At 44.0% G+C, this 27,848-nt stretch overlaps 1 protein-coding gene across 3 annotated transcripts in view; it reads right to left on the reverse strand.

The window, feature by feature from the left end:
• LOC125456430 (B-cell scaffold protein with ankyrin repeats-like) overlaps positions 1-23,400 on the reverse strand; it is a 247,585-nt gene extending 224,185 nt beyond the window's left edge. For 2 of the 3 annotated variants that reach the window (XM_059646955.1, XM_059646930.1), the window contains exons 1-2: positions 23,199-23,399; positions 9,925-10,326 (exon numbers count right to left, since the gene is read on the reverse strand). In XM_059646955.1, the coding sequence (XP_059502938.1) occupies positions 9,925-10,326; positions 23,199-23,211 (415 nt within the window). In that variant the 5' untranslated portion in view covers positions 23,212-23,399. Of the gene's footprint in view, positions 1-9,924; positions 10,327-23,198 lie in introns of all 3 variants that reach the window. The other variant, XM_059646916.1, reaches the window with a different exon arrangement.
• Between the last annotated feature and the right edge of the window lie 4,448 nt (positions 23,401-27,848).

Below are 27,848 nucleotides of genomic sequence, written 5' to 3' on the forward strand. Positions count from 1 at the left end.
ATTGAATTCCATCTGCAATTTTTCAGCCCATTGACTGATTTGATCAAGATCTCTTCGTAATCTTAGAAAGTTGTCTACCATATAACCAATTTTGAGTGGTGTCTACAAACTTACTAACCATGCCTTCTATATTCTCATCAAAATCAATTATATAAATGACAAACAAAAAAAGGACCCAGAGCATGTCCCTGTGGGAACCCTGCTGGTAACAGGCTTCCAGTCCGAAAAGCAACCTTCCACCATCACTCTCCTGACGTTAAGCTAATTATGTATCCAAATGGCAAGCTTATCCTGATTCCCATGTGACCTAACTTTATTAATGAGCCTACCATGCAGAACCTTGTCAAGGGCTTTACTAAAATCCAAATAAACAATGTCTACTGGTCTGACATCATCAATCTTTTTGGTAACTTCTTCAAAAAGTTCAATCAATTTTGTGAGACATGGCTTTCCTCACACAAAGCCATGCTGACAATCCCTAATCAATTTTTGCATCTCTAAATGTCCATAAATCCTATCTTTTATAATCACCTTCAACAATTTTCCCAAAACCAAAGTCAGAGTCACAAGTCTATTATTCCCTCGTTTCTCCTGACAACCTTTCTTAAACAAAGATACTACATTAGTCACCCTCCAGTCATCAGGCACCTCACCCATCATTATAGATGATGCAAATATTTCTGCAAGAGGTCTCGTAATTTCCTCCCTTACTTCCTACAACATTCTGGAATATGTTAGGTCAGGTCCCATTGATTTATCCACCATTATATTCCCTGGGACCTCCAAATATCCTGAAAAAGTAAATAAGAGAACATAAGAGCGATTATGATTTTAAAAAAAACTAGCAGCTAAAATAAGGGGAAATTCCAACCTTTTTTTATCATATCAATAGTAAAAGGGTAGTAAAAGAAAAACCAGAACGATTAGGGCCAAAAAGGGGATTGGTACATGTTGGCAAGGGGTACGGCTGAAGTGTGAAATTAATTATTTGTATTTGGCTTTACAAAGGCGGCAGATGCTACCCAGGCCATGGTGACAGAGAAAGAAAATCAGTCACTGCAAAGATTCAAAAGGGGGATACATTAGATAAGTTATCAGCAGTTATAATCAATAAAACACTGGAGCTGTTGAAATACAGAGAAGAATATTGAAGGAAGTGAGAGTGGAATTTGCAGAGATACTGGCCGTTATCTTTCAGTCTCCCCTGAATCCTATGCCAAAGAACAGGAGAATTGCAAATGTAACATCTTTCTTCAAAAAGGCTCTAAAGGCCAAGATTAGCAATTACAGAGTGGTCAGTTTAACTTCAACGGTGGGGAAATTCTTGGAAGATATTTGGGATTGAATTAATATTCACATGGAAAAGTGCACGTTAATTAGGAAGAGCCAACATGGATCCCTTAGGGGAAAGATTATGTTTAATTAACTGCTAGAGAGCTTTGAAGGGACAACGCAGACAGTTGATGGCAGTGATTCTGTTGATGTACAGTACATCAACTTCCAAAAGGCATTTGATACACTGACACACAGAGTTGTGAGAAAAATTGAAGCTTATGAAATAAATGGGACAGTAGTAAAATGCTAACAAAATAATCTCTGCAGTTGCAAACAAACTAATGGTCAATCCATATTTTTCAAGATGAGGAAGGCTTGTGTTGGAGTACCCAGGGGTTAGTTTTGAGAACTTTGCAATTCCTAAAATATGCTAATGATCTAGATCTTGGTATGCATGAGAAAATTTCAAAGTTTGAGGATGATGTGAAACTTGGTAGCGGTGTAAACTGCGAGGACTGTTTAAAACTTCAAAACAGATGCATCTAGATCAGAAAGCATTTATTCCATCCTGTTGAGGTAAAGCAGAAAATCACAACTGTACTGCTAATGGCTCCGTCAACAAGTTGAAGATCACAAGGCAGGCAGTTGTTGGTTACCAATCAGAGGCTGGGAATCCTGCGGTGAGTACCTCGCCTCCCGATTCCTCAAATCCTGCCCACCATCTACAAGGTGCAAGTCAGGAGTGTGATGGAATACTCCCCTGCTTGCCTGGATGGGTGCAGCTCCAACAACACTCAAGAAACCTGACAGTCACAAGGACAAAGCAGCCGCTTGATTGGCACCACATCCACAAGCATCCCACTCCCTCCACCACCGATGCTCAGTAGCAGCAGTGTGTACTGTCTACAGGATACACTGCAGAAATTCACCAAAGATCCTTAGATGTCACCTTCCAAACCCATGACTACTTCTATCTAGAAGAACAAGGATAGCAGATACATAGGAACACCATCCTTTACTAGTTCCCCTCCAAGCCACTAATCATCCTGACTTGAAAATATATTGGTGTTCCATCAGTGCCACTGGGTCAAAATCCTGGAATTCCCTTCCTACCTGTAGCACATTGATGGCAGCGGTTGAAAAAGGCAGCTCGCCACCACCTTCTCAAGATCAACTAAGGACATTCAACAAATATTGAGCAGCTAGTGATGCACACATCCCACAAGTAAATAGAAAAAAACTATCTGTGCCAAACTGGTGATAGCTTATTATGGCCCACAGGCCAGATAACTTACTTCACAATAACGAGGACTTTACAAACAAAGTGTGACCGGAATGTCTTACAGGAAATCGGTGTGACACCCACAGAAAGTGGAAGTGTTTATGAATTATAAATGGAGTGGTTGAACTGGGAAGAGAATTTCCCAAACCACAGGCTGTTTCCTGAGAAGTGGCTACTTGTGATGCTGCAGTTAATGTTAATCAACATGTTAATGTTATCAATATTGTAACAAAGCTGGCAAAGGGAAAGTCAATGTTTAAACAGTATGGCCTAGAATGACAGGCATGTCATGACCATTTTAAGGCTCCTGAACCCTCAATTTGATGGCAGATTGAAAGTGAGTGCTCGTCATCAATTGAGAGTGTGTCAGCCCACATACTGGTGTATGAGAGAGGAGTTTGTCTGTTTCAGCCCAATATCATTTATGCAAAAGGCAGTCTGGAAACTTGACTTGTTACATGACTTATTGGGAAAGTCTTAAAGCAGATCATATACTACAAGGATTTAAAATACCGTGACTTAGACACGAAGACTGAGGCAACAGGAGGGTGAAGACCAATGGGTTACAATCCACCATAATCACACCCCTTCATAAAATCAAAATAGACACCCACTTCCCTGACCATCACTATGCACTCCCAAATCTTTCTGTCTCCTGATCATTGTCAGTAGACACGCTTGCTTCTCAATAAAGACAACCCTCACACTCATCAGCATCCTACTTTTTAACCAGCCGCTATGTTTCCAAATTTCCTTTTATGGGGTATCTCAGGACAGTTTCTGACTTTGCAGCTTCACACTGGCGTTTGCTTCCCTTGAGGGTTTCTGGAAGGCATCATTCCTCAGCTCCATCATAACGAATGTTGACGCCCAATTTCATGTGCAGCTCAAGTCGGCCCATTTGGCCAAGAGATCAATATGATTTCTGGAAACACACTAATTTTAAGGAATGTGTGATGGGGCTGAAATTACGAGGCTCCTCTGCTAATGCACAACCTTACTGAGATGGGTTATGGTCACAAAATGAGCTCTGCAATTATGAGTGATAATGGGAACGGCAGATGCTGGAGAATCCAAGATAATAAAGTGTGAAGCTAGATGAACACAGCAGGCCAAGCAGCATCTCGCTTTTGTGCTCCTGAGATGCTGCTTGGCCTGCTGTGTTCATCCAGCTTCACACTTTATTATCTGCAATTATGATGTGCCTCTCATCCCCTTCTCACACCTCATTCCTGTTTCACGTCTAGTGAAGCTTTGTATTAATGCGGCAGCCCACAAATATTACAAATAGTATCAAATAAAAGTAAAGTACTCGGGAATAAACAAAAATATTATGGATGTTGGAAATCTGAAACAATAACAGAAACTGTTGGATGAACCAAGTTCTGGCAGCATCTGCGAAGAGAAAGCAGAGTTAATGTTTTGAATCCCATGACACTTCTTCAGGGTGCAAAGTGCAATGCTTTTCTTTCAGATGTCCAACGTCCAACGAGATAGAGAAACTCAGCAGGTCTTGTAGCATCAAAATTCTGAAGGACACCCATCAGATTTGAAACATTAACTCAGCTTCTCCCTCCACATATGCTGCCAGGCCTGCTGAGTTTCTGCAACACTTTTTCTGTATTTACAGAGTACCAGATACATGTAAGTGAAAACAATGAATGCATTTATCTGATGCTGGGATTAAAATGGACTTTTTTCATGTTTATTTAAATATGGGTAAGAATCACCCATCGCTATGTCTTCATCAGTTAAAGTCACATGCTGTTCATTCATTTGCTGACCATTAAATCTTGTGCACACAGCAACCCTGACTGCACTTTTAAACTAATTAAGTGGTGAAGAAGTGATTATGTGCATACTCAGAATATAAAGGGGCTGGCATGAATACCTTTTTTCTTTTTCTTTGACTATTTCAGTTTATGCATTATCTCAATTCCTTGAATTAATTACAGTCTGTAAAAACATCAGTGAATGAAATGGTAGCTCTGTACTTTACAAACAATGTAATAGAGTATAGAATTTGTATTATAATGAAATTGGCATTAATTATACAAACTAGACTGCAGTCAGTAAAACTTGGGTCTGTACCCATCAGGAGGGAAATGTACAGTTTTGGACACTGCTCCTGAGGAAGGAGATGTTGGCCAAACAGGAGTTTCAGCACAACGCACCAGAATCAAACCGAGGATAAACAGGGCAAATTACAAAGACAGTGTGTTCAGACTGGGTTTATATTCCCTCAGGGTTGGAAGATTGAAGCATAATCTAAGAGTTTAGTATGAATGAAGGAATCGATGGATGGATGGAGAGAAACTTCTCTGTGGAGGAGTCTAGAACAAGGGGAAGAACATTAAACTTAGAGCCAGGCCATTGGTGGGTGGCACCAGAAGCACACAGCAGGGAATGGAAATCAGGAACTCTCTCTCCCAAAACACTGGTATGATTTGACGTCAGTTGGTAACTTCTAAATTGAAACTGACAGATTACATTGGGTAAGGAGTATCAAGGACTATAGAATCCAGACCACGTTAAGATATAGATCAGTCATGATCTAATTGAATGCTGGAACAATGCTGAGGGACTGAATGTCCCAACTTTTTGCCTGTTTCCTTCGAATTAACTATAAAAGATTCTTCTAGAAATCAATGCAATGGCAGCAGTAATATTAATTATCCACTGTAAACAGAGTGACAAAATGCAAAGCCCTCAGTTTCTGTTCAGAGATCACTTCCGTAAACAGAGTAAATTCCTCTGTTGTTCGAGCATAATGGACTATAAAATCAGAGTCATTATGAATAAATTGAATTTATTTATTCATACCATAGTTGATAGCCAGACAGGTTTAACCTGGTCATCAGACCAATGTAATCAATTTCCTGCTTTGTGATCATAACAGGGGATAATTGTTCTCTTTTTCATCACTCATGCAGTATTTGGATAAATTAATTGATAATAATACTAAGACAGTTTTCTTTATCCCACACGGATTGCAATTGCACTAATTTGTTAGTCTAAAAAGCATATGTTAATAACTTGTCAAGGTCAGAGAGCTCAGCCTTCAGTACCATGGCTCACTGATAATACAAACATTATTTAAATATTAGGAGTATGCTTTTTAAACAGCAGCAGGTCAGAAACAAATGACTTCCTGTTTCAATTCCCCAGTTAGCAGGTGGAGGGGGTGGTGGTGGAGAGGGAACTGATACAGGGTGCATGCTTACTGGATGTAACATTGACTGCCCAGCCATGACCCAGGGTAGCACTTTCTCCTTGGAATCAGGTGCTACTTTTCACTTCTTGGTTGACAGGATGTGTGTGTCACTGTCTGGTGCAGTAGGGCCTCATTGTCTGGCTGTTACAAGCTCATCATTTCCAGACATCTGGCTCTGTTTCAGCAACACATGTAAAATTTAGCATTTAAGCATTAACTATCCATTGTGACCCTCCCAGTGCAGTATTGAGTGCTACACTGTCAGAGGGTCAGTGCTGAGGGTGCGCCGCACTGTCTGAGGGTCTGTGCTGAGGGAGCGCCGCACTGTCTGAGGGTCAGTGCCGAGGGGGTGCCGCACTGTCGGAGGGTCAGTGCCGAGGGTGCGCCGCACTGTCTGAGGGTCAGTGCCGAGGGAGCGCCGCACTGTCTGAGGGTCAGTGCCGAGGGAGCGCCGCACTGTCTGAGGGTCAGTGCCGAGGGAGCGCCGCACTGTCTGAGGGTCAGTGCCGAGGGAGCGCCGCACTGTCTGAGGGTCAGTGCCGAGGGAGCGCCGCACTGTCTGAGGGTCAGTGCCGAGGGAGCGTCGCACTGTCTGAGGGTCAGTGCCGAGGGAGCGTCGCACTGTCTGAGGGTCAGTGCCGAGGGAGCGCCGCACTGTCGGAGGGTCAGTGCTGAGGGAGCGCCGCACTGTCGGAGGGTCAGTGCTGAGGGAGCGCCGCACTGTCGGAGGGTCAGTGCTGAGGGTGTGCCGCACTGTGGGAGGGTCAGTGCTGAGGGGGTGCCGCACTGTCGGAGGGTCAGTGCTGAGGGAGTGCCGCACTGTCGGAGGGTCAGTGCTGAGGGAGAATTGCAATGTCTCAAATGTTATTTTGAGGCACCTTATGATTTCTGAGGTTAGTTTAATGCTTCATAAAAATAATTTGAACGGGGAGCAGAAATGTTTTGCCTGACATCTATTCTTCAACCACAATCAAGCTAAGAGGTGACTTGATTATTATTTTATCAGCCTTTGTGAAATGTTTTTGTGTGCATCTTGGCTGCCGCATTTCCTAAATCAGTAACTGGACTTTGAAAATACTTTTTGGGACAAAAAATGTCATGAAGATTGGTTTAGAGGTGTATGATTTTTACTGTCAGAAGACCTTCTCGTTTTCTCTGTTTTCAGGTTGTTTTCCAGCTCGGGAATTTAAAGCACTGGGGACAGTCTCAGAACCAAGGAGCCAAACATTTTCAGACTGAAAGGGGGTGAATTTCTTCACTGAAAGTGTTGTGAATCTTTGGAAATATTTGCAAATGTATTTAGGGGTGAGACAGACAGATTTTTGATCCTTCAGGGAATCAAAGGAAGTTGGAGAGTTGGTTGATGATCAGACCTGATGGCACTGAGTGGCAGGGCAGACTCAATCAGTTGAATGTTCATCCTACTGCTCCTATTACATGAATTTTTCAAAGATTATGATGAATTTATTTGAACCATTTAAGATCAGTAGAGAAACTGGTCAAGTATTGGGACTGAAGATACAGTTCAGCCATGATCTAGCTAAATAAAAAGACAAGTTTGAGAGGCTGAATTGCCTCCTCCTTCCTAAATTATTCTTCTGCTAGAGTCAAGGGGACAATTCGTAGCCCATGCCATCCAAATAAATTTACTTCATAATTTTCTCCAGATAGAGCTTTGTGAATCAAGATATATGCTATGAAGATGAATGGCTCAATCAGAATTAAGGCAATTTCTAGATTAAGAACTGAGTGAGAAACAGACTTAGGGTATCAAGTCTGATAAAACTTTTCTTCAGAGGTTCTGACTTGAAACGTTAATTCGGGACTGAATGTAACATTTTCTTGGCTAATTCCGAATTGTGTTGTATTTTAATGGAGGGATTTCTGCCATGAGATCCTTCAAGGTTTCTCACTGCTACCTGCCAAACTGGCCTCATTAACTACGTACAGTCCCTACATGTCTGTGACATCTGATTCCTTCCAGCCACATCTTAGCAGACTTGCCACACCATTTGTTATAAGCATAGAAAGTAGAAAGAAATGATGCCAATGTTTACATCAGTCTCACCAGATTTCTTGTCCAATTCTGCCACAAGTCTCACCATAGTCTTCGTCATTTTGACCCTACAAGATTCAGCCCTCAGTTTCTCTCTCTACAGGTGCTGCCAGACCTGCTGAGTTTCTCTACCATTTTCTGTTTCTATTTCATATTTCCAGAGTCTGCAGTATTCTGTTTTTATTTCGGAAAAAGATAAAGAGTATCTAGGTCTGGTTTTGACCTGGTTTATCACGGTTCTGCACGTTAATGAAACTTTTGGTGTTTGGCCTTGGTCTTCAGGAGACTACGCCCAAAAGTATGAATTTCAGTAACCACCTAAACCATAAATACAACACTGCTGAAGATCACTTTCCACTGTGTCAATCCTCATAGTAAAATCAGTAGCCATAGTAAAAATAACTCATTGTAACAGTCAGAAGCCCAGAGTAAGGTAAGTTTGTTTACAACACGTCATTTTGCTGTTTCCCTCCTCTGTTCCCCTTTTTTTGAAGAAGTGTATTCCTCCAAGTCTTTACTCCCTATCGTCCACAATGGTAGGTGTGGCAAAGAAGAGAAACAGTACTACAACTCCACACACTGGAACTGGCTTTCCCTTCAAAGTGATCAATTTGATCAGATGTTGAGAGGATCAATCCTTGATGGTCAGAGTTGAGGACAGTGTGTGAGATGAGATACAAGCATTGGTGTCTCTAGCGCCAGTGAGAGACACACACTAAAGATCTCATATGCAACACAGACCAAATTCTGACAATGTATGACCTAAGGGTAGGGCTAATTCAGTTGGTAAGTAAGTTCTTATAAAATTGTGGTGGAGATACATGTTATTTTCAGTCTGGCTTTAGGAGCAACAGGAATTACGTCTCTGTCAAAACCTCATTTATTCATTTCTATACTTCATATGCCAATGTGCTGCTTTGTATCAGCAACATCTCAAAATAAGACTTTTAAGTTCATCTAGAAATACAGAAAAGTGTAGCTGGAGACAATCTCCCATACACACTACAAAACAGTTTGTGCTGAAATCCCCCGGAAAAGCTAAATAATGTGGATGCTGGAAATCGAAAATAAAAATGAAATGCTGCAAATGTTTGGCAGTTCAAGAAGCATCTGCAGACAGAAACAAAGTTAGTGTTTCAAGTTGATGATTTCCTGCATTTTTTTTGTTTTCATTCTCTGGTCATGTTCATATTTAATTAGTTCTTGAGCAGTAAAGGTTCACTCGATCATTACAAATTCAAACTTACTTTTGAGAATGAGCAGGGATGCCATAGATGGCACTCAGTTTGTGCCCTTAATGTTGTAAAACTTGACACTTCAATTCATAAGCGTCACCCAACAAGAATTAACACTGAGCCATAAGAAGAGATATTTGGAGCATAAACACCAACAATGATTGATTGGGCTAAATGGCCTGTTTCTTTGATGAAGGCTGGATAATTCTGTATATTCAAAGTTAGTCAAAGGAGAAGGATTGCTCCTGGACTGTCCGAACACAGACAGTTTTGAGGAGGGGATCACTATTTACATTGTCGGTGATGGAATGAGGGCTGAGTTTGGAGTTGGGGCAAATGGACAATGCAGAGCATTAATAGGGCACTCAAATAGTTTTGCACAAGGAACAGATGATGAGTAGAGTTTTGCAACTTTTGAAGGAAATTCTTTGTGATTCTTTGAAGTGGTGGAAAATTCAGGGATTTGGTAAAGAGCACAACAGTGGAATTAATTTCCATGCACATTTGCAAAGAATTGGCACAGCTGTGATGGGCCAAAAACTCTATTGTTCTGTAAACTTCTGTTATTTTACAATGTTTCTAAAACAGTACCGAGGGTCAGAATGATAGAACATAGAAGATGCCATTCATCCAATTATGTCTGTACCAGGGATGGGAAATAAATGCTGGACCCAGCCCAATGATGCCCACATCCCACAAATGAATAAAACAAAATGTCCATTCTTTATATTATCTTTCTTTGTTAAACACTTGCTACTTTTCTTTGAAGGTCTGAAATTAGCCTCCAGGGTGTAAGAATTGAGAAAACATCATCGAATATAAAGATTTAACAATTCAAAATTCCAAAACTTCATGACTTCACCTGAATTGAGGATGCTGATGACAGCAGACTGATAGTCTTGAGCATCCTGATCGCTCGAGAGCTCACAGATCCCTCTCGGTATAGACACCAGCTGGTAGAGTTCATCGGAATTCGGTACTCCACAGAGAAGCAGCACCACTTCATCAGAAGCTTGCAAAATCTTACTGAGGTGGATTCTCTTTGGGATTGTCAGTGCAGTTAGGAAACCAGGAGTGAGCACCAGCAACTTGCATCTGTAGGCAGCCAGCTTGGGAGTTGCAATTTTCAGGTCATTGAGACATCCAATTTTAAAGCAGTGGATACTTTCTGGATTTAATTGGTCCAGGAAAATCTGTTTCAAATATGCACTCCACTCTTCTGCCTCCTCTTCATACAGGATCACTAGGTCTCTGCTTGAGGCTTCTTTAATTAAAAAGAAAGTAAGTACAGTTTAATGTTGGTAATAACTTACATTCTGTTGCAAATAGACCATAAGATAAAAGGAGCACAATTAAGTCTCTTGTCCCATCAAATCTGCTCCACCATTCAATCATGGCTGATAAGTTTCTCAAGCCCAGTCTTCTGCCAACTCCCTATAACCTTGATCCCTTTATCAATCAAGAATCTGTCCCACTCCGTATTAAATATACTCATTAATTTGGCCTCCACAGCCTTCTGCTGAAATGAGTTCCACAGATTCACTACCATCTGGCTGAATAAAGTCCTCCTCATCGCAGTTCAAAAGGGTCCTTCTTTCACTCTGGGGCTGTGCCCTCAGGTCCTTGTCTCTCCTACTAGTGGAAACACTTTCTCCAGGTCTCTCAGTGTTCTGTAAGTTTCAATCAAATCCCCACCTCATCTTTCTAAACTCCACTCAGTACAGATCCTGAGTCCTCAACTGCTCCTTATGTGACAGGCCTTTCCTCCCCAGGATCATTCTTGTAAATCTCTCTGCACCCACCTCCAAAGTCAACACATCTTTCCTTAGATATGAAGCCCAAAATTGCTCACGATCTTCAAATTGCAGTCTGGCCAGGGCCTTATACAGCCTCAGCAATATATACCACACTTATATTCCAGCCCTCTAGAAATGAATGCTCAGATTGTAATTGCCTTCCTCATTGTCTTCTGAGCTTGCATGTTAACATGAAGAAAATTATGAACAAGAATTCCTAAATCCCTTTGTGCTTCAGATTTCCAAAGCCTTTCCCCATTTAGAAAATATTCTAAGCTTCTTCTCTTCCAAACAAGTGATGTCCTCACACCTTCCTACATTGTAGTCCATCTACCACTTCTTTGTCCACTCTCCTAGCCTGACCAAGTCCTTCTGCAGCCTCCTCGCCTCCTGAACATCACCTGGCCCTCCATCTATCTTTGTCTCATCTGCAAACTCAGCAACAATGCACTCAGTTCCTTCATCCAGATTGTTCATGTATAACATGAATAGTTGTGGCCCCAAAGCTGACCCCTGCAAACTCCACCAGTCACTGCTGCCATCCTGAAAAGACCCCTTTATGCTCACTTTCTGCTTTCTGCCAGTCAGCCAATCCTCAAGGTGTGCCAATAGCTTGCCCCTCACACCCTGGGCTCTCATCTTATTTAGCAGCCTTCTATGCGACACCTTGTTAAAGAGCTTCTGGAAATTCAAACTGATCACATCCACTGGCTCTCCTGTCTCTAACTTGCAAGTTACCTCCTCAAAAGAATTCTAACACATTTGTCAGGCACGACCTTTCCTTGGCGAAGCTGTTCTAACTCAGTCCTATTTTACCATGCACTTCCGAGTAATCCACAACCTCAACCTTCATAATGACTCTAAAATCTTACCAATGACCAAGGTCAGGCTAACTGGCCTATAATTTCCCCTCTTCTGCCTTCCTCCCTTCTTAAACAAGGTGTTACATTAGACTTTTCCAGTCCTCTGGGATTCTGTCACTCTTGTGGCTCCTGAAAGATCACCACCAATGTTTCCACAATCTCCTCAGATATCTTGTTGAGACTCTTTCAGTCCACCTGAAAGAGCTTTCAGAGTCCCCAGCACCTTGATAACCGCTGCACACATCTCTGTCCCCTGCCCTTCTTAAAGTTCTGGTAAGCTGTTGGTATCTTTCACTCTGAAAACTGATGCAAAATACTTATCAGAGATAATGGGAACTGCAGATGCTGGAGAATTCCAAGATAATAAAATGTGAGGCTGGATGAACACAGCAGGCCAAGCAGCATCTCAGGAGCACAAAAGCTGACGTTTCGGGCCTAGACCCTTCATCAGAGAGGGGGATGGGGGGAGGGAACTGGAATAAATAGGGAGAGAGGGGGAGGCGGACCGAAGATGGAGAGTAAAGAAGATAGGTGGAGAGAGTATAGGTGGGGAGGTAGGGAGGGGATAGGTCAGTCCGGGGAAGACGGACAGGTCAAGGAGGTGGGATGAGGTTAGTAGGTAGATGGGGGTGCGGCTTGGGGTGGGAGGAAGGGATGGGTGAGAGGAAGAACCGGTTAGGGAGGCAGAGACAGGTTGGACTGGTTTTGGGATGCAGTGGGTTGGGGGGGAAGAGCTGGGCTGGTTGTGTGGTGCAGTAGGGGGAGGGGACGAACTGGGCTGGTTTAGGGATGCAGTAGGGGAAGGAGAGATTTTGAAACTGGTGAAGTCCACATTGATACCATTAGGCTGCAGGGTTCCCAGGCGGAATATGAGTTGCTGTTCCTGCAACCTCCGGGTGGCATCATTGTGGCAGTGCAGGAGGCCCATGATGGACATGTCATCTAGAGAATGGGAGGGGGAGTGGAAATGGTTTGCGACTGGGAGGTGCAGTTGTTTGTTGCGAACTGAGCGGAGGTGTTCTGCAAAGCGGTCTCCAAGCCTCCGCTTGGTTTCCCCAATGTAGAGGAAGCCGCACCGGGTACAGTGGATGCAGTATACCACATTGGCAGATGTGCAGGTGAACCTCTGCTTAATGTGGAATGTCATCTTTGGGCCTGGGATAGGGGTGAGGGAGGAGGTGTGGGGGCAAGTGTAGCATTTCCTGCGGTTGCAGGGGAAGGTGCCGGGTGTGGTGGGGTTGGAGGGCAGTGTGGAGCGAACAAGGGAGTGACGGAGAGAGTGGTCTCTCTGGAAAGCAGACAGGGGTGGGGATGGAAAAATGTCTTGGGTGGTGGGGTCGGATTGTAAATGGCGAAAGTGTCGGAGGGTGATGCGTTGTATCCGGAGGTTGGTTTTTTTCTGCCGTCTTCGCCTCCATGCCTACTTCTTCAACCGGGAACCCAACCCTCCTTCCACTGACCCCTTCACCCTCTTCCAACACAAGTCCTCCTCCTGGACACCACCCCCAGGCCTCCTACCCTCCCTCAACCTCTTCATCTCCAACTGCCGTCGAGACATTAACCGCCTCAACCTCTCCACCCCTCTCACCCACTCCAACCTCTCCCCTGCAGAACGGGCAGCCCTCCGCTCCCTCCGCTCCAACCCCAACCTCACCATCAAACCCGCAGACAAGGGTGGTGCACTGACTTCTACATCGCCGAGGCCAGACGCCAACTCTCCGACACCACCTCCTACCGCCCCCTCGATCATGACCCCACACCCGAGCACCAAACCATCATCTCCAACACCATTCACGACCTCATCACCTCAGGGGACCTCCCACCCACAGCCTCCAACCTCATTGTTCCCCAACCCCGCACGGCCCATTTCTATCTCCTTCCCAAAATCCACAAACCTGCCTGCCCTGGTCGACCCATCGTCTCAGCCTGCTCCTGTCCCACCGAACTCATCTCCACCTATCTGGACTCCATTTTCTCCCCTTTGGTCCAGGAACTCCCCACCTACGTCCGTGACACCACCCACGCCCTCCACCTCCTCCAGGACTTCCAATTCCCTGGCCCCAACACCTCATATTCACCATGGACGTCCAGTCCCTATACACCTGCATTCCGCATGCAGATGGCCTCAAGGCCCTCCGCTTCTTCCTGTCCCGCAGGCCCGACCAGTCCCCCTCCACCGACACTCTCATCCGCCTAGCTGAACTCGTCCTCACACTCAACAACTTCTCTTTTGACTCCTCCCACTTCCTACAGACTAAGGGGGTGGCCATGGGCACCCGCATGGGCCCCAGCTATGCCTGCCTCTTTGTAGGTTACGTGGAACAGTCCCTCTTCCGCACCTACACAGGCCCCAAACCCCACCTCTTCCTCCGGTACATTGATGACCGTATCGGCGTCGCCTCTTGCTCCCCAGAGGAGCTCGAACAGTTCATCCACTTCACCAATACCTTCCACCCCAACCTTCAGTTCACCTGGGCCATCTCCAGCACATCCCTCACCTTCCTGGACCTCTCAGTCTAGCTTGTAACTGATGTCCATTTCAAGCCCACCGACTCCCACAGCTACCTAGAATACACCTCCTCCCACCCACCCTCCTGCAAAAATTCCATCCCCTATTCCCAATTCCTCCGCCTCCGCCGCATCTGCTCCCACAATAAGACATTCCACTCCCGCACATCCCAGATGTCCAAGTTCTTCAAGGACCACAACTTTCCCCCCACAGTGATCGAGAACGCCCTTGACCGCGTCTCCCGTATTTCCCGCAACACATCCCTCACACCCCGCCCCCGCCACAACCGCCCAAAGAGGATCCCCCTCGTTCTCACACACCACCCTACCAACCTCCAGATACAACGCATCATCCTCCGACACTTTCGCCATTTACAATCCGACCCCACCACCCAAGACATTTTTCCATCCCCACCCCTGTCTGCTTTCCGGAGAGACCACTCTCTCCGTCACTCCCTTGTTCACTCCACACTGCCCTCCAACCCCACCACACCCGGCACCTTCCCCTGCAACCGCAGGAAATGCTACACTTGCCCCCACACCTCCTCCCTCACCCCTATCCCAGGCCCCAAGATGACATTCCACATTAAGCAGAGGTTCACCTGCACATCTGCCAATGTGGTATACTGCATCCATTGTACCCAGTGTGGCTTCCTCTACATTGGGGAAACCAAGCGGAGGCTTGGAGATCGCTTTGCAGAACACCTCCGCTCAGTTCGCAACAAACAACTACACCTCCCAGTCGCAAACCATTTCCACTCCCCCTCCCATACTCTAGATGACATGTCCATCATGGGCCTCCTGCACTGCCACAATGATGCCACCCGAAGGTTGCAGGAACAGCAACTCATATTCCGCCTGGGAACCCTGCAGCCTAATGGTATCAATGTGGACTTCACCAGTTTCAAAATCTCCCCTTCCCCTACTGCATCCCTAAACCAGCCCAGTTCGTCCCCTCCCCCACTGCACCACACAACCAGCCCAGCTCTTCCCCCCCCAACCCACTGCATCCCAAAACCAGTCCAACCTGTCTCTGCCTCCCTAACCGGTTCTTCCTCTCACCCATCCCTTCCTCCCACCCCAAGCCGCACCCCCATCTACCTACTAACCTCATCCCACCTCCTTGACCTGTCCGTCTTCCCCGGACTGACCTATCCCCTCCCTACCTCCCCACCTGTACTCTCTCCACCTATCTTCTTTACTCTCCATCTTCGGTCCACCTCCCCCTCTCTCCCTATTTATTCCAGTTCCCTCTCCCCATCCCCCTGTCTGATGAAGGGTCTAGGCCCGAAACGTCAGCTTTTGTGCTCCTGAGATGCTGCTTGGCCTGCTGTGTTCATCCAGCCTCGCAAAATACTTATCCATCATTTTGTTGTTCCCCGTTATACTTCTCCAGCCTTATTTTCATTTTTGTTTCTCTCTTACCTTATATGTTGACTCATAGAATCATACAGCGTGGAACCAGACCCTTCGGTCCAACCAGTCCACTCGAACATAATCCCCAACTAAACTAGTCCCACCTGCCCGCTCCTTGTCCATATCCCTCTCAGCCTTTCCTATTCATGTATCTATCCAAAGGTCTTTGAAAATTTGTAATTGTACCCACATCCACCACTTCCTCAGGAAGTTCATTCCATGTGCAAACCACACTCTGCGTAAAAAAAAATTCCTCTTATGGCTTTTTAAACTCTCTCTCCTCTCACCTTAAAAATGTGCCCCCTAGTCTTGAAATTTCCCATCCCAGGGAAAACAGAACTGCCTTTAACTCGATCTATATCTCTCATTATTTTATAAACTTCTGTCAGGTCGCTGCTCAACATCCTATGCTCCAGTGAAAAAAGTCCCAGCCTATCAAGCCTTTCTTGATAAGTCAAATCTTCCATACCTGGCAACATCCTGATTAATATCTTCTGAACGCTCTCCAGCCTGATAATATCCTTCCTAACTAGGCGACCAGAACTGGACACAGTATTCCAAAAGAGGTCTTACTAACCACAACATCATGTCCCAACTCCTAAACTCAGAGGACTGAGCAATGAAGGCAAGTGTGCCAAGTGCCTTATTAAACTGCCCTAATTATGTGTGATGCAAACTTCAAAGAATTATGTACCTGAACCCCTAGGTCCCTCTGTTCTACTACACTACCCACAGCTCTGCCATTAATTGTATAACCCCCTACCTCTGTTTGTTGTACCAAGATGCAATACCTTGTACTTATTCAGATTGAACTGCAGCTGCCATTTTTCAGCCCATTGACCCATTTGATCAAGACCCCTTCATAATCTAAGAAAACCTTCCTCACAGTCTACTGCCACCAATTTTGGTGTTGTCCACAAACTTACTTACCATGACTCTTTATTCTCATCCAAATCATTGATATAAATGACAAACAAAAAAAGACCCAGAATGGGTCCCTGTGGAACACCGCTGATCACAGGTTTCCAGTCTGAAAAGCAACCTTCCACTATTACTCTCTGCCTCCTGAAATTAAGCTAATTATGTACCCAATTGGCAAGCTCATTCTGATTCCCATGTGATCTAACTTTACTAATTAGTTTACCATGGAGAACCTTGTCAAAGGCTTTACTAAAATCCAAATAAACAACATGTACTGCTCTGCCATCATCAACCTTTTTGGCAATTTCCTCAAATTTTTCAATCAAGTTTGTGAGACATGATTTTCCTCACACCAAACCATGCTGACAATCCCTAATCAATTTTTGCATCTCTAAATGTCCATAAACATGAACGTTCATAATCACCTTCAACAATTTACCCACAACCAAAGTCAGACTCACAGGTCTATTATTCCTTCATTTCTCCTTACAACCTTTCTTAAACAAAGATACAACATTAGCCACCCTCCAGTCATCAGGCACCTCACCCAACATTATAGATGATGCAAATATTTCTGCAACAGGTCTCACAATTTCTTCCCTTACTTTCCACAAAGTTCTGGATACATTAGATCAGGTCTGGGAGATTTACCCACCTTTATATTCTTTAAGACTTCCTGAACTTCCTCTTCTATAATGTTGAACTGTTAAAAACCATCAAAGTTTATTTCTCTGCATTCTCTAGAACCGGTTTCTTTCTTCACAGCAAAAACTGACATGAAATATGCATTTAGTATCTCTCCCATCTCCTGGGGTTCAACACAAACATGACCTCCTTGATCCTTAAGATGCCCTACCCTCTCTCTAGGTATTCTCTTGCTCTTAACATATTTGTAGAATCTGTTTGGATTACTCTTAATTGTATTAGCCAATGCTATCTCATAACTCACCTTTGCCTCCTGATTTCTATATTTAGAATGCCCTACACTCTTTACATTGATTAATACATTCAATTGAACCAAGTTATCCATATCTAAAATAAGATTCTCTTTTATTCTTGACTAGAACCTCAATATCTTTACTCATCCATTCCTCCTTAATCTTACCACTTACAAACTACGAACCAAAAACGCAAGAACAAAGCACCTCTTCCCTTTGCACTGAACTCACACACTTCTCTAAAAACCCTCAACTAAATATTCAGTTGGTCAATGTCTCAGTCTGAATGTGATCTCTCTTTCCTGACCATACGAAGTTTACTCACATCAGCTATCCACTGGGCACTGTGTGCCAGCAGCAGGGGCAGGAGTGTATTTATGTAAAATCTGTAAATTCAGGGTCTGGTGCATCTCCCATTTTCCCACTACTATAAAGTCAGGAGATCAACCCTGGTTCAATAAAGGCTGTAGGTAAGCATTTTAATAAAAACAGCACAAGGCATGCTGCCTATCCCCTCCATCCACCTCAAGCCCCACTCCATCTCCAACCTACCAGCCTCATCCCACCCCCTTGACCTGTCTGTCCTCCCTGGACTGACCTATCTTCTCCCTACCTCCCCACCTAAACTCACCCTTACTGGCTCCACCCCCACCTCTTTGACCTGTCTGTCTCCTCTCCACTTATCTTCTCCTCTATCCAACTTCTATCCGCCTCCCCCTCTCTCCCTATTTTTTTCAGAACCCCCTTCCCCTCTCCCATTTCTGAAGAAGGGTCTAGTCCCGAAACATCAGCTTTTGTGCTCCTGAGATGCTGCTTGGCCTGCTGTGTTCATCCAGCTCCACACTTTGTTATCTCGGATTCTCCAGCATATGCAGTTCCCATTATGTCTTACCCTTCACTCTAACAGGAACAAAATACCTCTGTACTCTCATCATCACACCCTTGAATGCTTCCCATTTGTCAGACGTCATTTTACCTCTGAGCAGTCTACTCCAACCAACTTTTGAAAGTTCTTGTCTCATACCGTTAAAACTTGCCTTACTCATATTAAAACTTTTAACTTTTATGGAAGGCTTATCCTTTCCCATAACCATTTTGAAACTAATTGAATGATGATTGCTGGACTTAAAGTGATCTCCCACTTTTACTTCAGGCACCTGCCCTGCCTTATTGCCCAGAAGGTCTATTTTTGATTTTTTTCAAGTAGGAGAGTCCATATATACGTAAAGAAATTTTTCTTGAATACATTTGACAAATTCTTCACCATCCAAACCTTTAACACTATGGTAACCCCAGTCAATGTTTGGAAAATTAAAATCCCCCATTATTACAACCTTTAATCTTCTATCTAACCTCTTAAATTCACTCTATACTACTTTAATTTTTTTCCCCTAAGAATGTCATTCCTACCAATCTGTACAAAACTTTCTGGCTTCCCCATCTCACCTTCAACAATATGTTTGAAACATTGAGAGACATCCTTAATCCTAGCACCAGGAATGAAACAAACCATTTTAAATTTACGCTCACTGCCACAGAATCACCTGTCTATGCCCCTGACAGGAGAGTCCCTTATAACAATGCTTCTATTAAATCTTGTCAAATGCTGCCTAACATGAGAATCATTCCAAGAGTCCAGCAACAGACTGCCCCTTCTGTTCTCCTTGGACAGGCTATCCCCTTCCACAGTTCCAAAACCTGAATATCTGTATGAGAGAGGAATAGCCACCAGATACTTTTACTATCTTATTGCTTTTCAGTTGTCCTCTGTGAGCTTTTTAAGGCTTCCCAATCCTTTGGCTTCCCCCTAATCTTCACACTGTATGCTTTTGCTTTCATGCTGTCCTTGGCTTTCCTTGTGAGCCACAGCTGCTTTGTCCTCCTCTTAGTATGTTTCTTTTTTCTTGAGATGCACTTCTACTCTGCCTCCTGACTTACCAATGGAAACTTCTGCCATTGCTGCTCCACCATCTTCCCTAGTTCAGCTGCACTTCTAATCAAGGCCAGCTCCTCTCTCATATCTTTATAGTCACCTTTACTCAACTGTAATACCATTACATCTGAGACAAGTTTCTCCCTCTCAGACTGCAGAGGGAATTATATCATATGAGGGGTATTAGCCCCTTGGGGGTTCCCTCACCTTAAACTCCCTAATCAGGACCATAGGCTCTTACTTGGCACATAACTCATGAAAAGATGATTCTCCCATGAGTGTCAGCTGTGGGTCAGTTGGTGTCATTCTCCTCACCAAGTCAGGAGGGAATGGTTAAATCCCACCCTAGACGTTTCATCATAAACCAAAATCATGCTCTGGAACCATGGAACACAACACAGTCAGAAGTCAGAGCAATGGAATGCTGCACTATTGGAGGGTCAATACTGGGGAATCGCCACACTGTAGGAGGATTAGTATTGATAGAGCACCACACAGTCAGACGGTCAACGTTAAGGGAGGACTGCATTATCGGAGGGTCAGTATTGAGGGAGAACTGTGTTGTCAGAGCGTTAATATGGAGGGAATGCTGCACTGTTGAAATGAGCTGCACCATTTGACGGTTAGGATTAAGGGAGCATTTCACTGTCAGAGGGGTAGTGCTAAGGTAGCACTGCAGTGTTGGAGAGCCAGTACTGAGGGAGCGCTACACTGTCAGAAAGTCAGGGCTAAGGAAATGCCATGCTGTATTGTTGGAGGATCATTGCTGAGGGAGTGGTGCACTGTGTGGAGGGAACAGTGTGTTGTTGGAGGATCAGTACTGTGGGAGTGCTGCATTGTCAGATCGTTAATACTGAATTAGCACTGCATTGGTGGAGGGTCAGTCCTGAGGGAGTGCTGTTTTGTTGCAAGATCAGTTCTGAGAGGTCAATTGGAGGATCAATAACTAGGGTATGGTTGGTTTAACCAAATTCTTGCGTACATTTTCAGATGAGGGGCAGATATTAGCTCCTTGTGTTTCTGCGTACATTGCTACGCGAACTTTTACAACCATCACATGACATCTGAGCATTTAATCAGAAAGGAAGCTGCTCACAAAGCAGTCTTCATAGCAGAACCACACTCTCCTGATTCAAAGATAACAGTGTTACCAATTGAACCAACTGATACTTATTCTCAATGATTGCTGCACAATTACTGATACTTGGCACACAGACTTTATGTAAGAAAAATGTGCCTTTTATAAGCATAATAACTTAAATTACTTAGTAAAACTAAAATTATATCATGTAAACACAGGGAGGAGTATTTCTTTGTTCAGTATTTAACGGTACGACAGATATTAAATTTATTCAGTGAACCCTTGGTAAATGGCAGAAGCTATTTTGAGAAATAACTAATTCTTAAAGTTAGTGATGGGGCAATTATTAATATATTCTGTTACAGACAAAGGGACACAAGGAATTGAATCATTTCTATTGTTCTCTTCTGTCCAAAACAAGAGTTGGTTTTAAATTTTCTTTTCCATTTTCAACATAAATAGGTAGTGGCTTATTTATCCAAATCTAGTTTGCAAAATCCAATTTAAGAATGATCCACAGCAATTTTTTTAGGACAAAACAAAGTAGCACTTATGACCAAATGCAATACCTAGGGAGACAGCTTGGGACACACGTTCACAGATATGTGCAATCAAATCAAAGAAAAACAGAAATAAAAGGAGAGGAGTTTTAAGTTGAAAATTTCTTTAAGTTAAAACTATTAAAACTGTTATTTTTTCCCCTTACATAAGTATTTGTTGTTAATTATCCTGAGGAGCACAAGGTGAAAAGTTTTGCTAAAATGTGTCTTTTCTTTCCAGCAATAATCAGATTATTACCAAACAAATTAAAGTTTTCAAAAAAAGGGATCCAGATCCATCTCTTCTTGCCCTCTGGGCATTACATCTGTCAGAACTAGACACTGAGAACCCCAAAGTGCACCAGCTAAGGGCCACTGTTAAAAGCACAAAACAGTAACGGGAGCTGGCCATTTGACCCATTATGTCTGTGCTGGCCAATGGAGAAGCAATTCACCTGGTGCTACTCCCTTGCTTTTCCATATCGCTCTGCAAATGTTTCCTTTTTGGATAAAGATTGAATTCACTCTCACATGCTTCAAGTGAAGCTGCTTCCACCATTCTGCCGGGTGCTGCATTCCTGTTCCAAATACACTCTACACGAAAATGTTTTTTTTTGCTTTTGTTTCTTTTATTAATGATTACTAATTTGTGCTACATAGCACTCAATCCTTTCACTAATGCAAAGAAAGAGTTTTTAATCTTTGTCCAGATATCTCATGACTCGAATACCTCTATAAAATCTGCTGTTTTCTCATATTGAGGGGTTAATTAAAAATGGTTTCACCTGTGAAATTCCTCCTTTAAACACTGATCCAAATAATGTGAAACCTGACCTGGGAGTGATTGCAACTCAATGAGGGAGAAATTCTCTTTAAAACAAGAGTACATCTGAAATAAATAAATAAATAAATGTTTCAGAAAAGCTTCACAGGGATGTTGCCAGTGTTGGAGAGTTTGAGCCATAGAGAGATGTTGACTAGGCTGGAGCACAGGGATGGCTGAAGGGTGACCTTATAAAGGTTTCTAACATCATGAAGGGCATGGATAAGGTGAATAGCCAAGTCTTTTCCCCAGAGTGGAGAATGCAAAGATAAAGGGCAGAGGTTTAAGGTGAGAGAGAGAAGATTAAAAGGGACCTGACATGCAGAGGGTGGTGCATGTATGGAACAAACTGCCAGAGAAGGTGGTTGAGGCTGGTAAAATATAACATTTAAATGGTGTGGATGGGTAGACGAACGGAAAGTGTTTAGAGGGATATGAGCCAAATGCTGGCAAACGGGACTTGATCAGTTTAGGTCCACATGGACGAGTTGGACTGAAGGGTATAACACTATGACTCTATGACCATGAATCAACTTCATCATATACATTAAGCCAACTCACAAACACCACAGGCCAGTCTCAATAACTAATGAAATACAGAATCAACAGTCTTACTCAAACCATAGGAGCAGACTCAATCCTCAAAGATCATTGTTTAGCGTCATCAAGAACCAAGGGACTTGGATGAGGTCTTAAGCGACATCTTACCACGCTAACACAGGCCTGACCATTCTATGCGTTCCGGCTGCAACACAGCCTCCAGCCCTTCAGCCATACCTAACGCTTATAGCTCTCGCCTTCTGCTAATTTTATTTCTCTTAAACGTTGTTGCTCATTCAGTTTAAACGTGGCTACTGTTCAGACATCAATGCTGTTGGCCTTTGTCTGTATGATGAGACTGTCCCTCTATGAAAAATATCTCTTAACCAAAGATTTTGGCGACGACAGAACTTCAAAGTAACTTCAGAAGAACTGTCAGAATGTATGATGTTAATTGTATTTAGGAATCTCAACAAAAACATTAGCGATTCATTTTCTTTTCAAAAGTGGCCTGAGCATTCACCACTTAGTGCATGGATTCCTAAGAGAATCTTTTCGGATTCAGTGTAGTTACCCATTATCTATAAAATTAACAAGTATCATTTTTGCATAATGATACAATTTTTCATTTAAACAGCATCGATGGGTCTGAGATGCAGCTATACAAGTGAATATCAGATCCGCCTAGGTGCAGAGTGAGAAACAGTCCTGGTCACTCAGCAAGGGCAATGCATCAAACAAGAAAAACCGGGGAATTATTCCGTAACCCCGCTCCTACCTGAGCTCCTCATGTCAACGGCGCAAGGAGCAAATTCTGGCGGATCTCTCGCTGCCAGCCTAGTCTGGTACCTGGCTATGAACCAACACTGAGTAAAGAACGGAACATTGTCCTCCAGCCTTATGTGTAAGAATTTGTGCACTGACACTTCCTGATTTATAACTACAAGCCAATAGCAGCAATCTCTAACGCAGCTCAGTCTATTGTCAGCTGGCGGCAACTCGGCGTATTTTTAGTTTGCGCAGCAACCTGTTGTTTCCTGCGTAAAAGTCAAATGAAAAGCTGACAGCTCTGGGGTTTTTTTTGTTGCTGCTTTCCATTCTTGGCTGATGTCTCAGTCCTGAAGCCCCTGAAAAAAATCACTGATGAGGCACCTAAAGCTGTTTGAAAAGGTGACATTAAACCGAATGGAATATTTGAAGATGGCTGTTTCCAAACTTCCAGAAATGAGATTTCTGCGGCGGGAGTAATTGCGGGCAAGTGTCAGGTTTTCTATTGCTTGCGGAATAGGTTTCACTGTTGTCAACCCTCCACAAATAGTGGCCAGCAGATCGGCCGGTTCAAAACATAAAGCACGCTGGAGGACCCTTCAGCTCACAGTCCCAATCCTACACACACACACACCAATCACCCGTGCAAAGGAATTACATCAACCCGAATTCTCACAAAAAATTACAGCCTTATCCCGCAGGTGAAAAGAGAATATGTTGGATACTGACGGGACAATTTATTTGATCTATACTTTTCACAGGATCTGTGAGGGGATCAGTTAGCGCAGTTGGTTGGACGGCTGGCTTGCGATGCTGAGAAAAGCTAACGCTGTGGGTTCGATTCCCACGTCACCGGAGATCACCACTAAGGATTGTTCTTCCCAGTCATGGCGAGAGCCCTCGGGGACTATGGTAGCTCAGTGGTTAGCACTGCGCACTGCTGCTAGGGACCTGTCTGTGTGGAGGTTGCACATTCTCCCTCTCTCGCGTGGGTTTCCTCCCACAGAGCAAAGATGTGCAGGTTAAATTGCTGAATTGCCCATAGTGTTCAGGGATGTGTAGATTTGGTGGATTATGAGGGATAGGTCTGGGTGGGATGCTCTTAGGGTCAGTGCAAACTTGTTGGGCCGAAGGGCCTGTTTCCACACTGTAGGGCTTCTATGATATGATTGTAAAACACATACAGTTCTTTATTTCAGCTCACATTGCTTACTACTGTGAATTGATGCACAGTTTCCTCAACTAATAACCTTGGTGATGGAGGGGACTGGAGTAAATTGACTGGGTTAACTAATAGAGAGAGGCATGGCCTTGAAGTATTATTGCTGGACTATTAATCCTAAATTTCAGGTAATGTTCTAGGGGACCTGGTCTCACCATGGCAGATGAATTTGAATTAAGATTCTAATAGTGGTCATGCATTTCTGAAGAAGGGTCCAGACCCAAAATGTTAGCTTTCCTGCCCCTCTGATGCTGCTTGGCCTGCTGCTCTACACCTTGTTGTCTCAGATTCTCCAGCATCAGCAGTTCCTACAATCTCTAGCAAGTCACTCAGTTGTCACAATCATGACAAAGGTGATCAATGAGGGTAGAGCAGTGGATGTTGTCTATCAGATTGTAGTCAGGCTTTTGACAAGGTCTGTCATGGTAGGCTCATTCAGAAGACTAAGATGCATAGGATCCACAGCGACTTCAAGTCCATAGCTCTCTGAAAGTGGCCTCACACATAGGTAGGGTTGAAAAGAAGGCATATGGCATGCTTGCCATTATTGGGAAATTGAATACAAGAGTCAGCATGTTATGTTGCAGCTTTATAAGTCTTTGGTTAGGCTACACTTATGCCATTCCTATGCTGTACTGTTCTCTGTTCTAAAAATAAAACCAGAAGGACCACCTGGCAATGGTGGTCAATTGCAATGGCAAAAACAAATCTGTTGACGCTGCAAAGTTTTCCTCACTAACATCTGTGGGCCAATCAAGTCTGTGAGACAGCTCTCCCAGTTTAGTCAAACAAAAGCCTGATATAGTCACACTTACAGAATCATGCTTTACAATGACCCACACATCACCATCAGTCAGGATGGCGTTGTACTGGGTATCCTCAAGGTTGACTCTGGACCCCATAAAGCATCAGGTTAAACATGGACAAAGAAGCCTCCTGCTGATTACCATGTACCGTGCTCCCTTGACTGATGAATCTGTACTCCTCCATGTTGCACAACACATGTAAGAAGCATTAAGGGTGGCAAGATTGCAAAATGTGTTCTGAGTAGGGAAGTGCAATGTTCACCGTTATGTTATTCTTAACTTTATCTTCATCAATTGCTGGGTGCAGATGCATCTGTCCATATCAGAATCAGTAAGGATAACCAACACATAGTCCTTGTGGAGACAAAGTCTGACCTTCACATGAAAATAACAGCCATCGTGTTGTGTGGCATTATCTCTGCGCTAAATGGGACAGACTTCACACAGATCTAGCAACTCAAGGCTGGGCATCCTTGAGGCACTTTGGGCCACCAACAGCAGCAGAATTGTACTCCAGCCCAATCTGTAACCTCATGACCCGGCATATCCCCCACTCAACCATTACCATCAAGCCAGGAGATCAATACTTGTTCAATGGCGAGTGCGGGAGGGCATGCCAGAAGCAGCACCAGGCATACCTAAAACTAAAATATCCATAAGACTATAGATATAGGGCCATAAGAGATAGGAGTAGAATTTTGCCATTTCATTGATGAAGTCTATTCAATCCTGGCTGATACGTTATGGCCTAACGAACGGGAGGAAGAGGAAGTTCCATACATAACCTCAATGAGGGAGGAGCTCAGTACATAAGTGGAAAAGAAAAGGCTGAAGAATTCACAGCAATCTTCAGCCAGAAGTGCCAAGTGGACGATCCATCTCTGTCTCCTGCTGATGTACCCTGATTCACAGATACCAGTCTTTCAGCCAATTCAATTCTATCCATGTGATATCAAGAAACAATTGGAAGCATTGGATAATGCAAAGGCTATGGGCCCTGTTGGAAACAGTACTGAAGATTTCTATTCCAAAACTTGCCAAGCCCCAGAGAAGCTGTTACAGCAGAGCCATAACACTGACACCAACCTGACATGGAAATGTGCCTACTTGCATCCTGTACACAAAAATAACCCAGCCAATTAGCACCTGAATAGTTTAGTCTCAATCATCAGTAAAGTGATGGAAAGTGTCACCAACAGCGCTATCCAGCAGCACCTGCTCAGTGACGCCCAGTTTTGCCACTCAGCTCCTGACCTCATTACAGCCTTGGTTTAAACATGGACACAAGAGCTGAATTCCAGACGGTGAGGTGAGAGTGACAGCCTTTGACATCAAGTCCACATGTGACCGAGTGTGGCACCAGGGGGCACTAGCAAAACTGGAATCAGTGGGGATCAGAGGGAAAATTCTCCACTGTTTCGGAGTTATGCCTGGCATACAGGAAGATGGCTGTGGTCGTTGGAGATCAGTCATTGCAGCTCCAAGACATCTCTGCAGGAGTTCCTCAGGGTAATGCCCTTGGCCCAACCATCTTCAGCTGCTTCATCAATGATCTTCCCTCCATCGTAAGGTCAGAAATGGGGATGTTCACTGATACTGCACAATGTTCAGCACCATTTGTGAATCCTCAGACACTGAGACAAATCCATGTTCAAATCCAACAAGACATGGATAATATCTAGCCTTGCTCTAGAAAGTGGCTAGTAACATTCAAGGCATACAAATACTAGGCAGTGACCATTTCCAATAACAGACAACCCACCCACGACCCTTTGATTTTCAATGGTGTTACCATCACTGAACCTCTCCCTGTCAACATCCTTCAGGTTATCACTGACTCATCATGTTTGGCTACACAATGGCTCAGTGGTAAGCTCCTGCTGCCTCATAGCACCAGGGACAGAGTTCATTTCCATCCTCTGGTGACTGTGTGGAGTTTTCGCATTCTCCCTGTGTCTGCATAGGTTTCCTCTGAGTGGTCCAGTTTCCTCCCAAAGTCCAAAGTTGTGCAGGTTAGGCGGACTGGCCATGCTAAACTGTCCACAGTGTCCAGGGATGTGTAGGTTAAGTGGATTAGCAATGGGAAATGCAGAACTGCAAGGATAGGGTGGGGGCTTGGGCCTGCTTCCACTCTGTAGAGATTTTATGATTCCATATGAATGGAGTGGCTACAATGATAGGTCAGAGGCTGAGGCCATTTCAGTAGTTAAACCACTTCCTGATTCCCAAAAGCCTGTCTATCAACTACAATGCACAAATTCAGGAGTGTGATGGATTACACCCACCTGTTTGGATGAGTGCAGCGCCAACAACACTCAAGAAGCTTGACACCATCCAGGACAAAACAACTGGATTGATTAGCACTATGTCCACTCCCTCCACCACCAGCACTCAGTAGCAGCAGTGTGTACCATCCACAAGAGACACAGCACAAAGTCACTAAAGATTCTTAGACAGCACCTTCCAAACTCACGTCAACTTCCTTCTAGAATGTCAAAGGCACCAGATACATGAGAATACTACCATCCGCATGGTCAAGTAATTTACATTAAACATTGCTAATGATGAAGGAGTGGTGAAATAGTTCTCAGTCAGACTGGAATGTGACTATGAAAGAAACTCGCATGTGACT

Source organism: Stegostoma tigrinum, chromosome 1 (genome assembly GCF_030684315.1).
Source record: "Stegostoma tigrinum isolate sSteTig4 chromosome 1, sSteTig4.hap1, whole genome shotgun sequence".
Lineage (NCBI taxonomy): Eukaryota > Metazoa > Chordata > Chondrichthyes > Orectolobiformes > Stegostomatidae > Stegostoma > Stegostoma tigrinum.